This window comes from Bos indicus x Bos taurus, chromosome 1 (assembly GCF_003369695.1).
Source record: "Bos indicus x Bos taurus breed Angus x Brahman F1 hybrid chromosome 1, Bos_hybrid_MaternalHap_v2.0, whole genome shotgun sequence".
NCBI classification, from domain to species: Eukaryota; Metazoa; Chordata; class Mammalia; order Artiodactyla; family Bovidae; genus Bos; species Bos indicus x Bos taurus.
In genome coordinates, this window is record NC_040076.1 from 37,985,419 (window position 1) to 38,008,313 (window position 22,895).

A 22,895-nucleotide genomic window follows, 5' to 3' on the forward strand; every position below is an offset into this window, starting at 1 on the left:
ATGATGGTAATATTTAACTGATGCTTGAAGAATTTTTAAAAATCTACTTCTCCATGAGTAATACTGGGAATTTAAACAGGCTCAAAAAGACTACATTCATTTTCTTATTTCCTTACTATAATTTCAAAGGTTGATAATGTTATTTTTCCATGTTCAATTCAAGTTTTCACAGTTGGTGTGTTCAACAAAATAACTTCATTTGACTCTCAGAAAAATACATTTTCAAATCTATTGCAGATGAAAGATTTCATCCATGATGAATGATACAAGCTTGGATCATTACCGGTCTAATGAGTGCATTTTCCATTTTCCGAGGTACTCCTGCAAAGTATACTTTGGTTTCTAGAAACCCATTGGTGGGCTTAAAAAGGCTTCCAGGCTTATTTATATTCATTACAGCTTCTTTAGCTATTTTTACACTAATACTCTGTTCTAATTCTTCCACAGAGACCTACAATTAAAAAGACAAAAATTATCAAACAACCAAACATTACTGCATTTCATATGAAACACTAAGATTGAAAAATCCTGTTATTATTCCAGTACATAAATTTCCAAAGTAATCATTTTAATGCACTTGTTAATTTGTTCCAATACATTTCACATGTCAAATTAGTATAAAGGTGATAAAAATGCATTTTAGTGTGATAATTCTTGATCAAAACTAAATCAACAGCATATTTTAAAGTTTAAAAATCAGTATTTTTCTATCACATTTAAACATTCATTTATAATATATATCTTTCAATCCCAGTGTGCCATAAAATTAACAGTTTAGAAAAAAGAGAGTCACTCTACAGAATCTTGGGAAACTTTTAAGTGCCCTTATTTTGCATTTGTCTGATAGTATAAATATGAAATCAATAATGTAAATAAATTTTAATATAAATTAAGAGAAGCTAGTACATTCAGCATTATGTTTATTAAACACAAATTATATTTTGTTTCAAAATTCAAATGTAGTTGAGGTCATAAGAAAGCATAATACACTAAATTAAATTGGGTTTTCCAATTTTGAAAGTAGTTTGGGTTTCTAAAAAAACTGGAAGTAGTGGTAAACAATAAAAATTTTTTTCTTATAAAGGCAATTTGACGAACCATTGCTGCAATTTCCTCATGTAAAACTGTAGGACTCAAAATGCAAACTCTGCATTTACTTATCAATCGGGGTGACCAGACAATAGGCATATCAAAGCACTACTACAGGAAAGGAAAAATTATCCTCTAAAGTAAAATAACACCCCAGCATAAGCCTTCATTTGTAGCTTTTATGTTATTCTATGTATAGGAGCAAGTTTTGACAAATATTATACTTGAATTTAAGTATTTACATATTGAAACATATTTTTTAAGAAATTATATTCTTTTTAATATAATATTTAGAGCAGTATATTGGATGTGATAGAGTTTAAAACCACAGATTGACAATAACTCATCTTGGTGTCTTTATGGCCCCCTTTATGCTGAATTTCCAAAAGCTTTCAGTCTATCTTAAATTAGAGGCTGGATCTTAAAAATATACCCCGAATCTGACCACTTCTCAGCACTCCTACTATCAACACTGCAGTCAAAGCTGTCATCTTTTCACTGTGTTATTGCAATAGTCTCCTAATCCCGTATCCTGTTTTATCCTTGTGAAAGTGAACGTGTTAGTCACCCAGTCACGTCTGACTCTTTGCAACCCCACAGACTGTAGCCTGCCAGCCTCCTCTGTCTATGGAATTCTCCAGGCAAGAATACTTGACTGGGTAGTCATTCGCTTCTCCAGGGGATCTTCCCGACCCAGGTATTGAAGCCGGGTCTCCCACACTGCAGGCAGGTTCTTTACCATCTGAGCCACCAGGGATGCCCACAGTTGTGGCCCACGGGCATAGCTGTTCCGAGGCACGTGGGATCTTCCCAGACCAGGGACTGGACCTCAGGTATCAATAACCTCAAATATGCAGTTGACAGCACCCTTATGGCAGAAAGCAAAGAAGAACTAAAGAGCCTCTTAATGAAAATTAAAGAGGAGAGTGGAAAAGTGGGCTTAAAACTTAACATTCAGAAAACTAAGATCATGGCATCCGGTCCCATCACTTCAGATGGGGAAACAATGGAAACAGTGCCAGACTTTACTTTTTGGGGCTCCAAAATCACTGCAGACGATGACTGCAGCCATAAAATTAAAAGACACTTGCTCTTTGGAAGAAAAGCTATGATCAACCCCAACAGCATATTATAAAGCAGAGACCTTACTTTGCCAACAAAGGTCCCTCTAGTCAAAGCTATGGTTTTTCCTGTAGTTAAGTATGGATGTGAGAGTTGGACTATAAAGAAAGTGGAGTGTTGAAGAATTGATGCTTTTGAATTGTGGTGTTGGAGAAGACTCTTGAGAGTCCCATGGACAGCAAGGAGATCCAACCAGTGCATCCTAAAGGAAATCAGTCCTAAATATTCATTGAAAGGACTGATGCTGAAGCTGAAGCTCCAATACTTTGGCCACCTGATGCAAAGAACTGACTCCTTGGAAAAGACCCTGATGCTGGGAAAGATTGAAGGCAGGAGGAGAAAGGGGTTGGATGGCATCACTAGCTCAATGCACATGAGTTTGAGCAAACTCCAGGAGTTACTGATGGACAGGGAAGCATGGTGCGCTGCAGTCCATGGGGTCGCAAAGAGTTGGACATGATGAGTGACTGAACTGAATGAGGGATTGAACCCATGTCTTCTGCATTGGCAGGCAGATTGTTTACCACTGAGCCACTATCTTTACTCTCTACAGTTTCCACAAAGTCATTAGGTCCTAACCAGGATCATCTCTTAACATGCAAATTAGATCATATCACTTCTCAAAATCATCTAAGGTGTTTCTACTTAACATAAAATTCAAGGTCTTATTCCAGACCACATTTCTGACCTCAGTTTTTACTACTCTCTCCCTCTTTCTGCATCTACTCTCTCCACTGCATCTACACTCACTTTCATGTTGCTGTGCAAATAAAAACAAACACATCCTCTAGCCTAAGAGTGTGTTTGCTGTTCATGTGACATAGGATTATCTTCTTTCCAAAATGTCTGCTGTCATGTGCCCTCAAGTCTCTGATTTAATGTAATTCCATCAGAGATGGCTTTTCTGATTCCATATGCACACTCACCATCATCATTCTCTACTGCCTGGCCTTGCTTTTCTTTTTCCTCATAGCATTAATCACTATCTGACATAGCTATTTGTTGACACATTTGTGGTTTTCATCTCATCACCAAAATGCAAGCTCCATAAGAGCAAGGACTTTTGTTTTATTCACTATTGCATCCCCATCACCTAGAAGAAGGAATAGCACAGAAAGTGCTCATAAAATATTTTGTTGGATAAATGAAATTATACAAATTATACATTTTCCACCAATATTAGGATTATACCCAGCTACGAAATATAATAATCACTTATAAGTTATCAATAATCACTTATAAGAATAAATATTCCTACAGGTTATAGCCATTCTAACGACAATCATTACACATTCAATTTTATTTACCTGAATTACAAAACAATTCTAAGTTATACATTTTAATTTCTTATTTTTAACATTTTATTTAAAATTTTAAAATAATTTAAAATTAGTGAAACAACTGCTATAAAGTGAACAGTCCAGTTTATAGGTTAGTTTAACTTAATTACTTTGTCATTAATTAAAATACTTATTTAAAATATTTATTTATTTTAAATAATTCCTGTGCTGCATAAATTTGTTTGAAACAGTATAATTCATTAACAATTCATCAGGATTATAAGTTAGTAGGACTACCATGCTACCATACTATCTTTTAAATATAAAAGGTATGGAGTGAAAAAAGAAATCCTATTTATCAGTGGAGTGGAAAATGCAAAAATTGTTAAAATATTGAATTACAATTTAAAGAAAAAAACAACAGCACCAAATTTATTACCAAAGTTTGTCTCTGACTTGCTAATGTTCTTAAATTTTATTTTTTCTATAAACTTGTATTCAGTTTATAGAGGGAGATTTTAATTTAAATGCTTAGCTAAAACATGGGCATATCATTAAATAATAGTTTCTTTTTAATAAGAATAATAAATATAGGAGATGAATGAAACTGAACATCTGCCTTCCATTCAACCCGTATTCTGTCTTTAACAGGATATAGCTCATGAACAATTCTTCAATAAACACTACTTGCAACTCATGATCACTTCACAGATAAATATTTACCTTCTTTATATACATTATATCCTACATAGAAATGTATTTAAATTCACCTTCAAACAGCTGATCTTTTCAATTTGTATAAACTCATTGGAAAAAGAATTCTGTTTACTCTCTTTTACTGCAAAAGTGATTTTAGTGGTTTTAGACAGGTGATTTAGGGACATCTGGCATTAAAGTGTATACTGGAGGAATAGCGGTATGCATGAAATATTACAGATACAGATGTAGTAGGAAAGGTGATAAAAAAGCTATAGTAATAAGCAACATAAGTCAAAGAATTTTAACAACTTCTCTGACAGTTGCATTTGATCCTGTGAAGCCACAGTTCTTTCAAAGTTAGGAGCCCCAAATCCATGGCTGCCAATCAACAGATAGCCCCCTTTTCGGTGAACCACATCTGCACCCAACTATTCCTTATTACACTTTCCTGTAACATATTTCACATTACACCGTATTGGTTCACGATGCCACATCCACTATTAAACTGTGAGAGTCTAACCTCAAAGAACATGGACAATCTCTTACTATGGTTTCAGCCCCTTGGACTCAGGAATATAGCATTTTAAACATGCGTACTAAATCTTTACTGAATATATGATTTCAAGAGTGGATAGATATAATGAAATAATTTAGTGATGACTTTACATGGCTGCTTAACATGGACCTTTCTTGTCAGTTCCCATAGACTTAGAAAGTGTCTCTTTGGGGTACCACATTCTAAGGTGAAGCTGATCTTCTTGGATCTTCTCTACTGAAAGTAGCATTGATTTAATTAACATTCTCCCCTCTGTAGACTAACAGTAATCCCTTCTCCAAGATAAGTTCCATTTGCATACAGTAGATTAAAGTTCTATTCTTGATTATTCAGATAAAGACTCACTTTTAGGGATTATCTAAAAATGCTAGTTTCTAAGCATTCTAATTAGTTTCAGCTAGTGCATCCTATTTGTACTAATCCATTAATCTATATGATAATATTTAAAATTAAATTAAAATTTTAATTTTGTTACTACATGTATTTCTCTTTTACATTAAAAATATTGATGGCTATCCAGTGTAGTTGTCCCAGATCAACTCTTGACCTTATAGGTGCAATATCACAGTTCACCAGTGACAGCCAGTAAAAAAGGTAAAAAGTTAAAGACAAAATAGTTGTTTTTAACAAAGCTAATAACTGAAAACAACTTCAGTTATGGGAAATCCATACTGTTGAGAGAGAATAACTTCTCAGACCATTTCAGGTATTTACAGTATGTAGAATACACTTCACACAACATCAGATAAACCCAAACTTATTTTGGTTTGGTATCACTATTAAAGTAATGATTAATGATTTTAAACAAACTGCATCAGAATGGAATGATTCTTTATGAGTTCTGCAAAACGTACCATATGCCATAAACCATCATTAATAACTTTGCCTCCAGTTGTCATTTTGGTTGTCTTTTCATTCTTGAACTGAATTTCAATCTTTCCCTCACGAAGCGCAATCAGGAACCAAGCTGAGTGATCAGAAGATTCTGCATACAGGATAACACCTTCTGAATCATATGTCCGGAAATCAAATTCAGCTGAAAATCTGAACAATGGACAAAGAGAGAGCCTGAATAGTGAGAAATATTGAAGATCATGTTTTTCTTTTACTCTTGAACTGGCAAATAGCAGTATGTTGAAAGAGACAACTCTTTCACTAGAAAAAATAAAAAAGGGCAGGATTAAGCTCTTCTTGTGTTATCTCTGGCTCCATGTGTACTTAAAATCAAGCTGTTTTACTTTCTTGCTTATTCGTGGAAACTTTTTTCCAAATGAGCATATGCTTTGATAAATTTTTCATCTTTTGGCATTTGTTTTGAAAGCTCTTTTAAATGCTGGAATACACATGTACAAATATTGGGCATATTGTCTCAGAGCCTTTTATACACTATATAATCTAACATGAAGATTCTTTTTTTTTCTTCTGTATCCATATATGATTAATAAAAGATGTTTAATCCATGATTGGTTCATCCATCAAAGAGCAAATTTTCCCTATGATTTCATATATGTCAGGAAGGAATCACTCACAGAGATGTTCAAGATAGTATCTGAATGATTTCTAACATAATTAAGTCTTCATGTGTGGTAAAGGAAGGTAAAATCAAAAACTTTTAAATGTATCTGTTAGTTTAATTTTAAAAGCTCTCCAAAACTCTAATTGCACAAATCACTATACTGGAGTACACAGAAGGAGAGTTTAAAAGATATAGCCATGTGTTTGAGGCAATCTGAGAAACGCTGGACTGGAAGAAACACAAGCTGGAATCAAGATTGCCGGGAGAAATATCAATAACCTCAGATATGCAGATGACACCACCCTTATGGCAGAAAGTGAAGAGGAACTCAAAAGCCTCTTGATGAAAGTGAAAGTGGAGAGTGAAAAAGTTGGCTTAAAGCTCAACATTCAGAAAACAAAGATCATGGCATCTGGTCCCATCACTTCATGGGAAATAGATGGGGAAACAGTGGAAACAGTGTCAGACTTTATTTTTCTGGGCTCCAAAATCACTGCAGATGGTGACTGCAGCCATGAAATTAAAAGACGCTTACTCCTTGGAAGGAAAGCTATGACCAACCTAGATAGCATATTCAAAAGCAGAGACATTACTTTGCCAACAAAGGTCCGTCTAGTCAAGGCTATGGTTTTTCCTGTGGTCATGTATGGATGTGAGAGTTGGACTGTGAAGAAGGCTGAGTGCCAAAGAATTGATGCTTTTGAACTGTGGTGTTGGAGAAGACTCTTGAGAGTCCCTTGGACTGCAAGGAGATCCAACCAGTCCATTCTGAAGGAGATCAGCCCTGGGATTTCTTTGGAAGGACTGATGCTAAAGCTGAAACTCCAGTACTTTGGCCACCTCATGCGAAGAGTTGACTCATTGGAAAAGACTGATGCTGGGAGGGATTGGGGGCAGGAGGAGAAGGGGACGACAGAGGATGAGATGGCTAGATGGCATCACTGACTCGATGGATGTGAGTCTGGGTAAACTCTGGGAGTTGGTGATGGACACGGAGGCCTGGCGTGCTGAGATTCATGGGGTCGCAAAGAGTCGGACACGACCGAGCGACTGAACTGAACTGAACTGAGCTCTGACAATGCCTGCTCCTATTAAGACATTGAACATTTATGTAGCTACTACAGGGAAGGATAAAAATCTTAAGAATGCTGGACTGAAAAATAACATATATCAATTCATGGCCTTACAATACTTTAATGAAAATCAGCATTAAAGTTTCCAAGGGACCAGTAAAGCAAAGTGACTGAAAAAAGGTAAACAGGAAACAGGAAAAATAGTTGTATAACTACTAGTCATCTGAGTTAAGTTAAAATAAAGGTAATTTAAATTAAAAAATTAAGATTTCAGGTAATTATTAAATATGGCAAGAAAGAATCCCAGACTCTTTCCTTTTCTGTATACAATAGTAATAGTAACAGAGGCATCATTTGTAATGGGCACAAGCCTACCTCAAATAGAACAAAGAAAAAGTGATAGAACGAACTTTCTAGCCTTGAGAATTCCAAGGAAATATTATAAAGAGGTAAACATGGAGTAAAGCTTGTTGGGTAGATCACAATATACTAGGAATTTAAGGAACTCCGATTATATTTAAAAAGAACCATTTTGCTCTGAGTAAGGCCTTCTATTCTCTTTCATATTCATCACATTTTGCTGATGTGAAGCATATATTATCTTGCCAAAACCTGAATCTGTGTATGGTCAGGATCTTCTAGAAGTTGATCCTATCATGGAGATAATTTCCTTCTCTTTGTAAAAACATGCTAAACCAGTAATTCAAAGAGTTGTGTTCTGCATATTTTCTGTCTGGAGTACATCAGCATACTGATTCAGTACATTGGGGAACAATTCATTCTCTTTCAGAAGTATTGCAGAGTGAAAAAAGAGAACTTGTTAACTTTGGGGCAGCATAAGTTTTTGATCCTGGGAAACAGAGTTGAAGAAATTTGCGAAAAAAGAAACAAAAAGCATTAGCTGTTCTTTGTGTCTTTTACACAGGTGGCAGCTTATAAAAATTCATCAAGCTGTATATGTAAGATATATGTATATTACATGTATATATTTCTCTGTGTGTATATGTGTGTGTATATACAAATACATATAATACCTCAATAAAAAGTTTAAACTAAATAATAAATACTGAAAGAAAACAATTGTTTGACCAATTTTATCTGATGTTACAGCCCAAGCTTTTGTGAACGGTGAGAAATGAATACCTCTGAAAGTGTCTGAGATAATTAATTCTTCTCTCTCATAATTATTCTCATAGCAAGGAAAGGCTGTCTCCAATCTATATCACTAGAAGATATTCTTTGCTCTGAGATGTTAAAGGGGAAAACCACATTTTTGGGAAAATCAGAGTGCTGAAAGGGCACAATTATATCAGTGAATAAATTTCAGTGTTCCTTAATAATAAAATTTCTATGAATTGAGTTGAATTATTTAATGAGTATTCACTCATATATCTAATGGATTAAATTCTAAATATACATGCTTATCTAATTAAAATATTTTAAAATTTGGATTGTATAATCAGTCTCAAATGTTTACTTTCCATTATTCCAACAAAATTCCAATTTTCTTCCCCTAGTTCCAACAATGTATGGCTCTGAGAAAATTTGATAAAGTAGCATCATGACTCAAAAACAGAAACAATTACTCCCTCTCCAAAGTCAACCCAACTACAGGAAGAGGAGATAAAGTACTAAGTCAACTAAAATCATGTGACACATTTCTTTAATATACTACTTCAGCAATCTTACCATAGTTTCCTTAATAATTATGAATATAACTATATTCTAAAAGCGGTTTCTTGAATTATTCCCATTACTTAGAAAGCATAAAAAAGAATGAAAATTTCACAAATACATTAAATCCTCTTTTCTAGCTTTTTAAAAATATGTATTCATTAGAATAGGAAGAACTCTGGCTTAACGTAAAATGATCACTAGGGAAGATCAGCCTAGAACAACCCCAAATGATTCAAGCGTGAAAAATATATGTGAAGGAAAAAAAGAAATTTAGGGTACCCAATATCATCTGATTGATAATGCACCTAAATTATATGATTGTTAATAAAATTTCATGGATTTAAAACCTTTCAGTGACTCCTTTCTGTCCTGACCTGCTTATTTCTGTAATTATCACTGACATTGGTACCTCACCTGGTGGTTTCTGGCAAACGAAATTTTAAATACAAAACGACCCCTACAAACTGCTCTGCCAAGTAAAGCAATTCATAATTTTTGTCAAGGTCCAAAGGAAGGCACACTGGAACAGCCTGGAGAAAAGGCAAAAAAATAAGAAAAAGCATTGGTTACTGCTTGGTGTATGTGTCAGGATATCATGCTTTCTCTGGTTCCTAATGTTCTTGTCCGGAGAAGGCAATGGCACCCCACTCCAGTACTCTTGCCTGGAAAATCCCATGGAAGGGGGAACCTGGTAGGCTGCAGTCCATGGGGTCGCTAGGAGTTGGACACGACTGAGCGACTTCACTTTCACTTTTCACTTTCATGAATTGGAGAAGGAAATGGCAATCCACTCCAGTGTTCTTGCCTGGAGAATCCCAGGGACAGGGGAGCCTGGTGGGCTGCCATCTATGCGGTCGGTTGCACAGAGTCAGACACGACTGAAGCGACTTAGCAGCAGCAGCAGCAGTGTTCTTGTCAAACATATCCTCTCTGATACAATAAAATACATGCAGAATACCCACGGTAATAACAAAGCAGTATCTTTTACTTCCTTGTATAGTCCATCAGTGTAATTTCCAATTATGCATGCTAAGTCACTTCAGTCATGTCTGACTCTTTCTGACCCTATGGACTGTAGCCCGCCAGGCTTCTCTGTCCATGGGATTCTCCAGGCAAGAATACTGGAGTGGGTTGCCATGCCCTCCTCCAGGAGATTTTCCTGACCCAGGGATCAAACCTGTGTCTCCTGTGGGCTCCTGCATGGCAGGTGGATTCCCTACCACTGAGCCAGTTTTATTTATTTGTACCTAGCTTATTTGTTTTTCTTTGGAGTACCATTGCTTTACAATGTTGTGTTAGTTTCTGCTGTAAAATAGAGTGAATAAGCTATGATGTTGTTAGTCGCTCAGTTGTGTTTGACTCTTTGTGACCCCATGGACTGTAGCTCACCAGCCTCCTCTGCCCATGGGATTCTCCAGGCAAGAATCCTGGAGTGGGTTGCCATGCCCTTCTCCAGGGGATCTTCCCCACCCAGGGAGTGAACTCAAGTCTCCTGCATTGCAGGCAGATTCTTTACAGCAGAATAAGCTATATCTATACATAAATCTCCTCCCTCTTGAGCCTCCCTCCCACTCACCCTCCATTTGTTTTAAAGTCTTATTAAGCCAAATTTTTTCTGAGCAAAAGTGTGCTCTCTAGATATCAAAGGAAATGCTGAAAAACCTGAACAGGATAAATATAAAGTAAGAGATCATCATAATCTCCAAGGAATTTACCAAAAAAAAAAAAATTTAGAGTCAGATGATTTACTATCAGGGCTTCCCAGGTGGCTCTGGTGGTAAAGAACCCATCTGTCAGTGCAGGAGACATAAAGGACGAAGGTTCGATCCTTGGGTCAGGAAGATCCCCTGGAGAAGGGCGTGGCAACCCACTCCAGCATTCTTGCCTGGAGAATCCCATGGATAGAGGTGCCTGGCAGGCTACAGCCCACAGGGTCACAAAGAGCCAGGCATTACTGAAGTGACTTAGCACACATGAATGAACTATTATCAGGGGTTTTTTTTTTTTTCTTTTAAGAGTAAAAACAAACATTTAAATGGAAAGTTTTTTAAGGAGAAGTTCTTGGGCATATATCTAGGGATATTCTGGGGAGAACTGTGGAAACAGCACTGTATTAAATCTAGGTCCTAAAATAATATCTCATTTCCTCTTAGAATAAATCTATTCCAAGGAAGATGGCAATGTGTAACTACAAAAAATACTGAAATAATAGGATATCAAATTACAAAATAGACATGCACATAATATATTTCAATGAAGTACTGCCAAAGTTACTACATATACCAACTAGCTTTCCTTACCTTCCTTTACCAAATAGGTAGCATAATATGAAATGTTGACATTTTTAAAACATATACAGCTTCTCTTGGTAGCAGATAGAGAGTATGTATAAATCAATGACTATTAAATAATCAGTTAAGAGTATTTCTTTTTTTTTAATGTCTACTTCATAAGCATGACATTTCACTTTCACTTTTAAAAATTAAAAGAGATTCATGAATTGGATTCATGAAAAGGATCACTAATGTGATCCTTACTTAGGGGGAAAAAAAAAGAGCTTCAAATTTCTTCAGTGGAAGAAATATTAGAACCTACCCCGCAACATTCAATTTCTGGATCAATTATGAATTGAATTTGAGTAACCTAGAAGCAAGTTGGAGAGAGAATAACAAAACTGACCCCTCTGAATTTCGATATACTTAAACCTCAACTAAATCCTACTCTGACAAAATTGTTTGCACCTGAGATTTTATGCACATTCTTGCAAGTACTAACATGCCTAAGCCATGATCAAACTTGTCAGAGTGTGATAAAAGTGGACACTGAAAAATGTTTCCACTGAAATTTCTATGGAAGATTTTTTCTCACAAAGAGAAATGTAACCCTTAGCTTTTTATAGTTTTTTAAGTAAATATACACATTGCATTTTATAAAAGTACAGGCTATACAGATGAGCACTCTCTGAACTGTGGCCCTGCAGCTTTTTCTTAATCCAGTCACTAATTATCCACATGCATGCTATGTCGCTTCAGTTGCGCCCAACTCTTTGTCACGCACTGTGGACTGCAGGCCATCAGTCTCCGCTGTCCCTGGGATTCTCCAGGCAAGAATACTGGAGTGGATTGCCATGCCCTCCTCCAGGGGATCTTCCTGACCAAGGGAATGAGCCTGCGTCTCTTATGTCTCCTCTATTTGCAGGCAGGTTCTTTACCACTAGCACCACCTGGGAAGTCCCTCACAATGTCTACCAAATTACGTGGTCAAAATTAGTGTATAGATTGTGACTCATAGCTTGCTTTGAACTATAGCAACTATAGTAGAAATCTGTATTCTTATTTACCTCAACTATGTGGAAATAAGTAACTGGATCTCAGTTTTAAAAAGAGATGGGAAGGTTAGTATTGCAAAGTTTTACCTCACAACTCTTCTGATCTTGGGCAAGTTTGAATCCTTTCTTTCCGTCACAGTAACAAGAGTAACCTCCAGGGTAATTGACACAAAGTTGAGCACACAAGTTCTCAGCGCATTCATCCACATCTGGGGTAAAAGAGAAAATAAATTTTAATATCTCCTAAATGTTCAACCCAACAGAAGAAGGACTATTCTGATTTTAGTATAAGATAATCAGTGATAATAAATCCTTAGTGAAAGAAATTCTTTGACATCAAATCACCTGTATGCGCTTGCCACAGAAATTTAAATGAGTCATAAATGTAGTTTCAACTTGTTTATATACCTGAATCAACAAATTTAATGATTAACTTTCAGTAATTAATAATTAATAAAGATATAACAACTATGCCAATTTTCTGATTTTGAAGAAAAAAACAAGAGTCTCAGTGTAACTGTCAAATCTGATCATATAAATTCCATTGACACTTTCTTCTTAACTCTTTGCTTTGAAGAAAAGAAAAGAAAGGGGAAAAGAAGGAGTGGAGGCAAGGACAGGAAGACAAGGAAGGGAAGGGAAGAAAAGATCCCTTTTAAATGAAGGTTAATGTGATTCACAGAGACAGAATCCACCTGCCAAGCCAGAGATGTGGGTTCAGTTCCTGAGTCTGGAGGATCCCCTGGAGAAGGGAATGGCAACTTACTCCAGTATTCTTGTCTGGGAAATCCCATGGACAGAGGATCCTGGTTGGCTATAGTCCATGGAGTCACAAAAGAGCTGGATGCAACTTAGCAACTAAACAACAATGTAGTTGGAGATGAAATGACTATATCAAGAAAATATCACTTTCCATAATGCAATGATTTATGGTGGCAATAAATTTAAGGACATACATTTATTTCTTAACTTATCAAAGATATAAAAAAACAAAAAATATTAATGTGCTACTACCTCCCATTTCGTGAAATCTTCTCTATGGTCCCTGTCCCAATCCATACTTTAAGAAAATCATTCTTGGAAAGTTGTAATAAGATGCTTCAGCTTAGATACACTTTAGAAATATGTAAGATCCTTGACCTTTTAGATGAATATACCCTGTGATCTTTGAAAATTCCCAAACTCAAACACTGCTATAGCATAGTTTCCCCTTAAAATGAGAACCCCTTTGAATGTCTTAAAATAGAACCCCAAAATTAGTGAGCCCTCAATACTATTGAAACTGAATAGCATGACTAAAGTAATAAAATATTGTATACATATGTATGTCACATCTATTTCTGCTTTATTGACTATGCCAAAGCCTTTGACTGTGTGGATCACAATAAACTGTGGAAAATTCTGAAAGAGATGGGAATACCAGACCACCTGACCTGCCTCTTGAGAAATCTGTATGCAGGTCAGGAAGCAACAGTTAGAACTGGACATGGAACAACAGACTGGTTCCAAATAGGAAAAGGATTAAGTCAAGAATGTTTATTGTCACCCTGCTTATTTAACTTATATGCAGAGTACATTATGAGAAATGCTGGGCTGGATGAAATACAAACTGGAATCAAGATTGCCAAGAGAAATATCAATAACCTCAGATATGCAGATGACACCACCCTTATGGCAGAAAGTGAAGAACTAAAGAGCCTCTTGATCAAAGTGAAAGAGGAGAGTGAAAAAGTTGGCTTAAAGCTCAACATTCAGAAAACTAAGATCATGGCATCTGGTCCCATCACTTCATGGCAACTAGATGGGGAAACATGGAAACAGTGGCAAACTTTATTTTTGGGGGCTCCAAAAAATTACTGCAGATGGTGACTGCAGCCATGAAATTAAAAGACGCTTACTCCTTGGCAGGAAAGGTATGACCAACCTAGATAGCATATTAAAAAGAAGAGACATTACTTTGTCAACAAAGGTCTGTCTAGTCAAGGTTATGGCTTTTCCAGTGGTCATGTATGGATGTGAGAGTTGGACTGTGAAGAAAGCTGAGTGCCAAAGAATTGATGCTTTTGAACTGTGGTGTTGGAGAAGACTCTTGACAGTTCCTTGGACTGCAAGGAGATCCAACCAGTCCATTCTAAAGGAGATCAGTCCTGGGTGTTCTTTGGAAGGACTGATGTTGAAGCTGAAACTCCAATACTTTGGCCACCTCATGACAATTTGTAGTTATTCAACATATACAATGAATATAACTACAATACAATACAATACAATGTGATGAAGTTGGCTAATAATAAATCTGCAAATGCTTACGGCTGACCACAGTAATTTCTATGTGGAGGGCTGGGAGAGTAGAAATGGTGTGTGGGAGGAGATATTGTTTATTGAGTACGTGAGGATATAAGACATCAAAATCTCAAAAGGAGTATAAATAGTCGAAAAAAATCTATTCTAAGACTATTATTAATTTAAGCAAATTCACAGAGAGATAAGTAGGGTTTGGAGGTTGTCAGTGATTGGGAAAGGGAGGAGGGGGAATTTATCGCTTGACAGCTACAGAGTTCTGTTTGGAAAAATTTTGGAACAGATAATGGTAATGGCTGCATAACTGTGTGACTGTAATTAATATCACTGAATTGTACACTTAAAATTACTATTAATTTGATTAGTTTTAGTAATGATATTGGGCTTCCCTGGTGGCTCAGCTGGTAAAGAATCCACCTGCAATGGGGGAGACCTGGGTTCGATCCCTGGGTTGGGAATGTTCCCTGGAGAAGGGAAAGGATACCCACTTCAGTATTCTGGCCTGGAGAATTCCATGGGCCGTATAGTCCATGGAGTTGCAAAGAGTCTGACATGACTGAGAAATTTTCACTTTCAGTCATGATATTAAACTCACTTTAAAATTTTTTAAAAAATCAGAGGAGGATGTGAGATAATTTGTACATATCCATGATTTAAAAAAAAAAAATAACCCTATGACACATCTAAGCTACCTGGGCAGCACCACTGGAGTCAAATGAAATATTCACAAGCTTCAAGTAGCTCTCCCAAATCCAGACACAGACATCACTAATCACTGCTTCTCACAGTTTTAGAGCTTGGCTCTCATCTGGTTATGATGAGATTTTCTTTTTACATATATTTAATTATAATGGAATTAGATCATTTACTATTTTACAATAAAATGACACACTTAAACACACAGAGAAAATTACTGAAAAGCCTGGCATAAAACCAAACATTTCTAACCACCTTGTTTTAAACTTGTCTTCCTTTCTGTGTGTGTGTGTGTTTCCTTTCAGCTTCTTTTTATTTTTGAATATTATGTGTTTCTTTTGCTTCTATCATATATGGGAGGTGTGCAATTCAAATACAGCTTTAGAGGGCCATCAGATTACACAGCACTGAAGATCATGCTTGGGTCCATACTTTTAATCTGGAAGGAAGCCATCACTACCCCACTGATCAAATTATAGCATGGATTTTACCACCTGAGAACATCTGATTACTGATATCAAGGAGAACCAATGCTTCTCATTTCAAATCAGGGTGCCAACTCACCCCCTCCACCACCAATAATACCAACAGAACTTTACCGTCACAAGACTTTGATACGGGATTGTATTTGTAGCCTTCAGCACATTCACATTCAAAGTCTCCTGGGATGTTCTTGCACACAGCTGTGCCACAAATGCTTGGCTTTAAAACGCATTCATCCACATCTACAAATGAAACAAGTATATTAAAAAAATTTTTTCCCATACCATTAGACACTAGCAAAGAACACTTGATTTGTGTTTCCTGGGTCTAGTTTCATATATCTAAGACAACAAAGTGGACTGGAAATAGCAAAATATTAAATCTATCATCACATTTTAGTTCAGTTAATACAGTTTCTTTCTACAAATGCATAGGGAGTTTGATTGGTGTCTGCTATTTCCTTGTAATCATGTAAAAGAAAAAAAAGGCTTTAGTTATTTTCTTATCTACCAGGTTACAGTATGAAAATAAATTGAAGAAGAGACTCATCATATTCTTAACATGTATTCCTAAACACATGTTTCTGAAATACAGTCTTAAAAGCTTATCTACACTGAAAAAGAAAAAAAAAAAGCTTACTTACTCTGTATTATCACAAATATAAAAAATGGGATAAAAATGAGATAGCTCATCACTCTTACACCTTTCCTTTGGAAATGGACAATAGCTAAATCTGCATACTACTATTACGGCGTAAATTATTCGAGTGATTCAAATTTAAAATGGGATTGGGTAAGGTCTTAAACTATTTATGAAGCCATAGCTAATCCAGCATAAATTTTAACATTAAATTAATATTTTAGAAATTTCAAATTGCAACTAGTTACTGAATAAGTGCCTGTGAAAAAAACAAATGATAGAAATAGTTCAATAGTGATATAATTATTATAGTGAAATTTTCTCATCTGTAAAGAAAGCTGAGCACTGAAGAATTGATGCTTTTGAACTGCATTGTTGGAGAAGACTTGAGAGTCTCTTGGACAGCAAGGAGATCCAACCAGTCCATCCTAAAGGATATCAGTCCTGAATATTCATTGGAAGGACTGATGCTGAAGCTGAAACTCCAATACTTTGGCCACCCTGATTTGAAAAACTGACTCATTTGAAAAGACCCTGAAGCTGGGAAAGATTGAAGATGAGAGGAGAAGGGGACGACAGTGGATGAGATGGTTGGATGGCATCACCGACTCAATGGACATGAGTTTGAGTAAACTCTGGGAGCTGGTGATTGACAGGGAGGCCTGGCGTGCTACAGTCCACGGGGTCACAAAGAGTCGGACAGGACTGAATGACTGAACTGAACTTTCTCATCTGTACTCTCTGAGGAAAGACAAGCTCAGAATAAAATCTAGATTTTCTACTCTAAAAAGCTGATAGTTTAATTTTTCCAAAAATTGGCCAAATTTTCAGACATTTCTCTATTTAAAATAACCTGCACACACACAAAAAAATAAATAACCTGCACAAAAAATAAATGAATCAATTTACTGTGGCAAGTAAATTTTCCTGTATCTTGCTTGTATCAATGTCAATATTCTGTATGTTATGAGGTACTATAGTTTTGCAAGTATTCCTGTCTGGGGAAATTGGGTAAAGGGTACAGGGATGTCTTTTATTACTCCTTACAACCGCATGTGAATCTATAATTACTTCAAAAAATACTTAATTTTTAAAAAAGAGCTATAAAATCCATATTTTCAACAGGATGTAAAAACATGACTAAATTTATTTGATTTGAGGCATATTACAAGAACTCCTTTAAATTATATGAGTGTGGGTTATAGTATATACATTTTATGACTCTATACTGACATCTAACGTCTGATGAAAAGTTTTATTCTTGCATTTTTGGAAATTTACTGGCAACTTAATCCCAACCAAATTCACATTTTAAATAAAGGCCCTGTTGTAACAATTGTATATATATTCTTCTACTAATTTTGTACTTTATTGCTTATGCATTGTGAACAAAACACTATGTAAATGAACCATACAAAAACATATGTACTGATCAACAGAGACACTCATTTCTAAGAGAACTTTTGGTTAATGTGTATTAACTCAATGGCTAAGGATTAAATTGCTCTTAATTAAATGTAAATCATAAATTCTTTAGCAGCACAAATTCTTTCAAGTATTTAGATGTTCAAGTACAAATGGGTATTATTTGCTTATGGAATGCATATGATATCCTTTCATTATGATTTTCTGTAACTAGTGTTCTAATGATACTGGTATTCTAATTATCTACCCTCAAACACCTTCAAATAGGCAAACAAGAAAGATATATAATCTAAAACTGTATAATTGCTGATAAGAAATTGTTAGTTTATGCAGTTCACCTTAAAGTCACTTAACTACACTTTAACTGATATCATAGTAAATGACAGAATGATCTTGGTTCATTTCCAAGGCAAACCATTCAAATCACGGTATTCCAGGTCTATGCTCCAACCACTAATACTGAAGTAGATGAAGTTGAACAGTTCTATGAAGACCTACAAGACCTTTTAGAACTAACAGCAAAAAAAAAAAAAAAAAATGTCCTTTTCATCATAGTGGACAAGAATGCAAAAGTAGGAAGTCAAGCGATATCTGGAGTAACAGGCAAGTATGGCCTTGAGCACAAAATGAATCAGGGCAAAAGTTAACAGAGGTTTACCAAGAGAACTCACTGGTAATAGCAAACACCCTTTGCCAACAACCCAAGAGACGACTCTACAGGTGGACATAACCAGAAGGTCAATACAAAAATCAGACTGGTCATATTCTTTGCAGCTGAAGATGAAGAAGCTCTATACGGTCAGCAAAAACAAGACCAGGAAATGACCATGAACTCCTTATTGCAAAATTCAGACTTAAATTGAAAAAAGTAGGGAAAACCCCATGGCCATTCAGGTATGGCCTAAATCAAATCCCATTTGATTATACAGTGGAAGTGACAAATAGATTCAAGGGATTAGATTTGATAGACAGAGTGCCTGAAGTACTATGGATGGAGGTTTGTAACACTGTACAGGATGTAGTGATCAAAACCATCCTCAAGAAAAAGAAAGGCAAAAGGCAAAATGGTTGTCTGAGGAGGCCTTACAAGTAGCTGAGCAAAGAAGAGAAGTGAAAGGAAGAGGAAAAAAGGAAAAATATACCTATCTGATTGCAGAGCTCCAAAGAATAGCAAGGAGAGGTTTTTAAAAAAGCCTTCTTAAGTGAACAATTTAAAGAAATAGAGGAAAACAATAGAATGGGAAAGACAAGAGATCTCTTCAAGAAAATTAGAGATACCTTGGGAATATTTCATGCAAAGATGGGCACAATAAAGGACAGAAACAGTATGGACCTAACAAAAGCAAAATATATTAAGAAGAGGTGGCAAGAATACACAGAAGAACTGTACAAGAAAGGTCTTAATTACTAGGATAACCATGATAGGGTGATCAACTCACCTAGAGCCAGGCATCTGGGACAGTGAAGTCAAGTGGGCCTTGGGAAGCATTACTACGAACAAACCTAGTGGAGGTGATGGAACTCCGGCTGAGCTATTTCAAATCCTAAAAGATGATGCTGTGAAAGTGCTGCACTCAATATGCCAGCAAATTTGGGAAACTTGGCAGTGGCCATAGGATTGGAAAAGGTCAGTTTTCATTTCATCCCAAAAAAGGGAAATGGCAAAGAATGTTCAAACTGTACACAATTGCACTCATTGTACTTGCTAGTGAGGTAATGCTCAAAATCCTTCAAGCTAGGCTCCAACAGTATATGAACTGAGAACTTCCAGATGTACAAGCTGGATTTAGAAAAGGCAGAGGAACCAGAGGGCTTCCCTTGTAGCTCAATTGGTAAAGAATCTTCCTACAATGCAGGAGACCCGGGTTCAATCCCTGGGTTGGACGATCCCATGGAGGAGGAAATGGCAACTCACTCCAGTATTCTTGCCTGGAGAATCCTATAGACAGAAGAGCCTGGTGGGTTAAAGTCCACGTGTTGGGGTCCTTTAATGGACCGGGACCTGGCGGTCCGGAGTCGACGATAAGAAAGTGAAAGAGAGAGCCGGAGGGAGAGAGAGAGAGAAAGAAAGAAAGACAGGGGGATCCAAGCTCTGATGGAGCAAAGGTGCTTTAATGATCTTTCTGTGAGTATATATAGGCTGTTGTACAAGAAATTTCTTTTGACAATGATAAAGATCAGAAAACTGAGAGGGTATCAGGCAGGAAGGCCAGGAGTCTCCAAACAGAGGAAATAGCCTGCAAGTGTCAGACATTTTTATCTCTCTTAAGCAGCAGGAGGAAACAAACTAGCGATTTTTTTCCTTCTCTATACAAATTTAAAAGGAGGTTTCTCTTAAAATACTGTGTTGCCATGACACCTGGTTTCACCTGAAGTTAACAGTTCTCAAACCTTGAGATAACCAATGCATTTTTTATGGAAATGTTTGTCTTAAGCTATGCTAATGCGCTATGCATTTACCCCAAACTCTGTCTTCAAGTGGGTCCTGCCTAATGGCTCAGAACCTACTTGACAAACCAGTATGTTATACTCAGATACTGTTGCCCTAATCTATGTAAACGAAACTATTTGTATGGTAATCTGTCCTTCTACAAGATTCAAGTTAATCATTTTATGGCCCAGGATGAACCATTTGGTGCCAAGATTATCCCAAAATGCATCTTATGGGTGAGGGGCCTGGTGCCATTCTGAGTTTTAAGACATTCCTTTCTTTCATTAACAGACTGCTAGTGACTATATAACATCCAGCTGAAGACTAACAGGAGGGTACTCTTTCTGCCCCCTTCTGATGCCTATGTCAGAAGCTTTCTCTATCTCCTTTATACTTTAATAAAACTTTATTACACAAAGCTCTGAGCGATCAAGCCTCGTCTCTGGCCTCAGATTGAATTCTTCTCCTCTGGGGGGCAAGTATCCCGGCATCTTTGCGTGATTCAGCAACAACCTTTCAAAACCAAACCTACAGCAACTATTACCAAGGGAACAAGGGATTAATAATGGTCACAAGGTCAGGAGACAATCCATATCTCAAGAAAGAGGATCGAGACTAAGCAGTTTTGTGCTAAGGAGAATGTTTACTGAAGGAGATTCAAGCCTGTTTCATCCTATGACCTCAGTCTTGGGAGCAGCGTGCCCCTCCACTGGCTTCTGATAACAGAAACTAATAAGAAACAGAAGATTTATGAGAAACAGCACGTAGGAATCCTCCTGTTAAACATTCCCTGACATCCATGAGGTCACAGAGAGTCGGACACAACTCAGTGACTAAACCACCATTTGGAGGAACCAGAGATCAAGTTGCCAACACCCACTGAATCATAGAAAAAGCAAAGGAATTCCAGAAAAACATCTACTTCTGCTTCATTGACTATGCTAAAGCCTTTGACTGTGTGGATCACAACTGTGGAAAATTCTTAAAGAGATGGGAATACCAGATCATCTTAGTTACCTCTTGAGAAACCTGTATGCAGATCAAGAAGCAACAATCAGAATGAGACATAGGACAACAGACTGGTTCCAAATTGGGAAAGGAGTACATTAAGGCTGTATATTGTCACCCTGCTTACTTATCTTATATGCAGAGTACATCATAGGAAATGCTGGGCTGGATGAAGCTCAAGCTGGATCAAGATTACAGGGAGAAATATCAACCTCAGATATGCAAATGACACCACCCTAATGGCAGAAAGCCAAGAGGAATTAAAGAGCCTCCTGATGAAGGTGGGGCTTCCCTTGTGGCTCTGGTGGTAAAGAATCTGCCTGTGATCCAAGAGACCTGGATTCAATCGCTGGGTTGGGAAGATCCCCTGGAGAAGGGAAAGGCTACCCACTCCAGTATTCTGGCCTGGAGAATTCCATGTACTGTACAGTCAGTCCATGGGGTCGCAAAGAGTCAGACACGCCTGAGTGATTTTCACTGGGCTTCCCTCATAGCTTTGTCAGTAAAGAATCTGCCTGCAATGCAGGAGACCTGGGTCTGATTCCTGGGTTGGGAAGATCCCCTGGAGAAGGAAATGGCAACCCACTCCAGGATTCCTGCCTAGAGAATCCCATGGACTGAGGAGCCTGGCAGGCTAGAGTCTGTGGGGTCCAAAGAGTTGGACACGACTTAGTGACTAAACTACTACTACTACTTGATGAAAGAGGAGAGTGAAAAAACCGGCTTAAAACTCAACATTCAAAAAATAAAGATTATGGCATGTATTCCCAACACTCATGACCAACAGATGGGGAAACGATGGAAACAGTGACAGACTTTATTTTCTTGCACTCCAAAATCACTTCAGATGGTGACTGTAGCCATGGAGTTAAAAGACACTTGCTCCTTGGAAGGAAAGCTATGACAAACCTAGACAGTGTATTAAAAAGCAGAGACATCACTTTGCTGACAAAGGTCGTCTAGTCAAAGTTATGGTTTTCCCAGTAGTCATGAATGGATGTGAGAGTTGGAGCATGAAGGCTGAGCGTTGAAGAATTGATGTTTTTGAACTCTGGTGTTGGAGAAGACTCTTGAGAGTCCCTTAGACTGCAAGGTGATCACACCAGTAAATCCTAAAGGAAATCAATCCTGAATACTCACTGGAAGAACTGATGGTGAAGCTGAAGCTCCAATACTTTGGCTACCTGCTGTGAAAATCCAGTTCATTGGAAAAGACCCTGATGCTGGGAAAGACTGAGGGCAGGAGGAGAAGAGGGTGACAGAGGATAAGGTGGTTGGATGGCATCATCGACTCAATGGACATGAATTTGAGCAAGCTCTGGGAGATAATAGACAGGGAAGCCTGTCTAGGACTGCAAGTGTGCTGCAGTCCATGGGGTCGCAAAATGTCAGACATGACTGAGCGACTGGAACAACAGTGAACTATGCCAAACACTACAGTGCAGTGAAGGACACATCACTCATTGGATATAAATGCAATTTAAGGATTTATGAAAGCAGACTATGAATAGAGTTGAACAAGACAACTTTACATTTTAATTTACTAAATTTTTTTACCTCATCACAAAAAGAGGA

At 37.1% G+C, this 22,895-nt stretch overlaps 1 protein-coding gene across 1 annotated transcript in view; it reads right to left on the reverse strand.

The window, feature by feature from the left end:
* PROS1 (protein S) overlaps positions 1–22,895 on the reverse strand; it is a 64,441-nt gene that overhangs the window by 12,026 nt on the left and 29,520 nt on the right. Inside the window, exons 7-11 of the mRNA XM_027553392.1 lie at positions 15,934–16,059; positions 12,428–12,549; positions 9,427–9,542; positions 5,601–5,790; positions 284–451 (exon numbers count right to left, since the gene is read on the reverse strand). Of these exons, the coding sequence (XP_027409193.1) occupies positions 284–451; positions 5,601–5,790; positions 9,427–9,542; positions 12,428–12,549; positions 15,934–16,059 (722 nt within the window). The remainder of the gene's footprint in view (positions 1–283; positions 452–5,600; positions 5,791–9,426; positions 9,543–12,427; positions 12,550–15,933; positions 16,060–22,895) is intronic.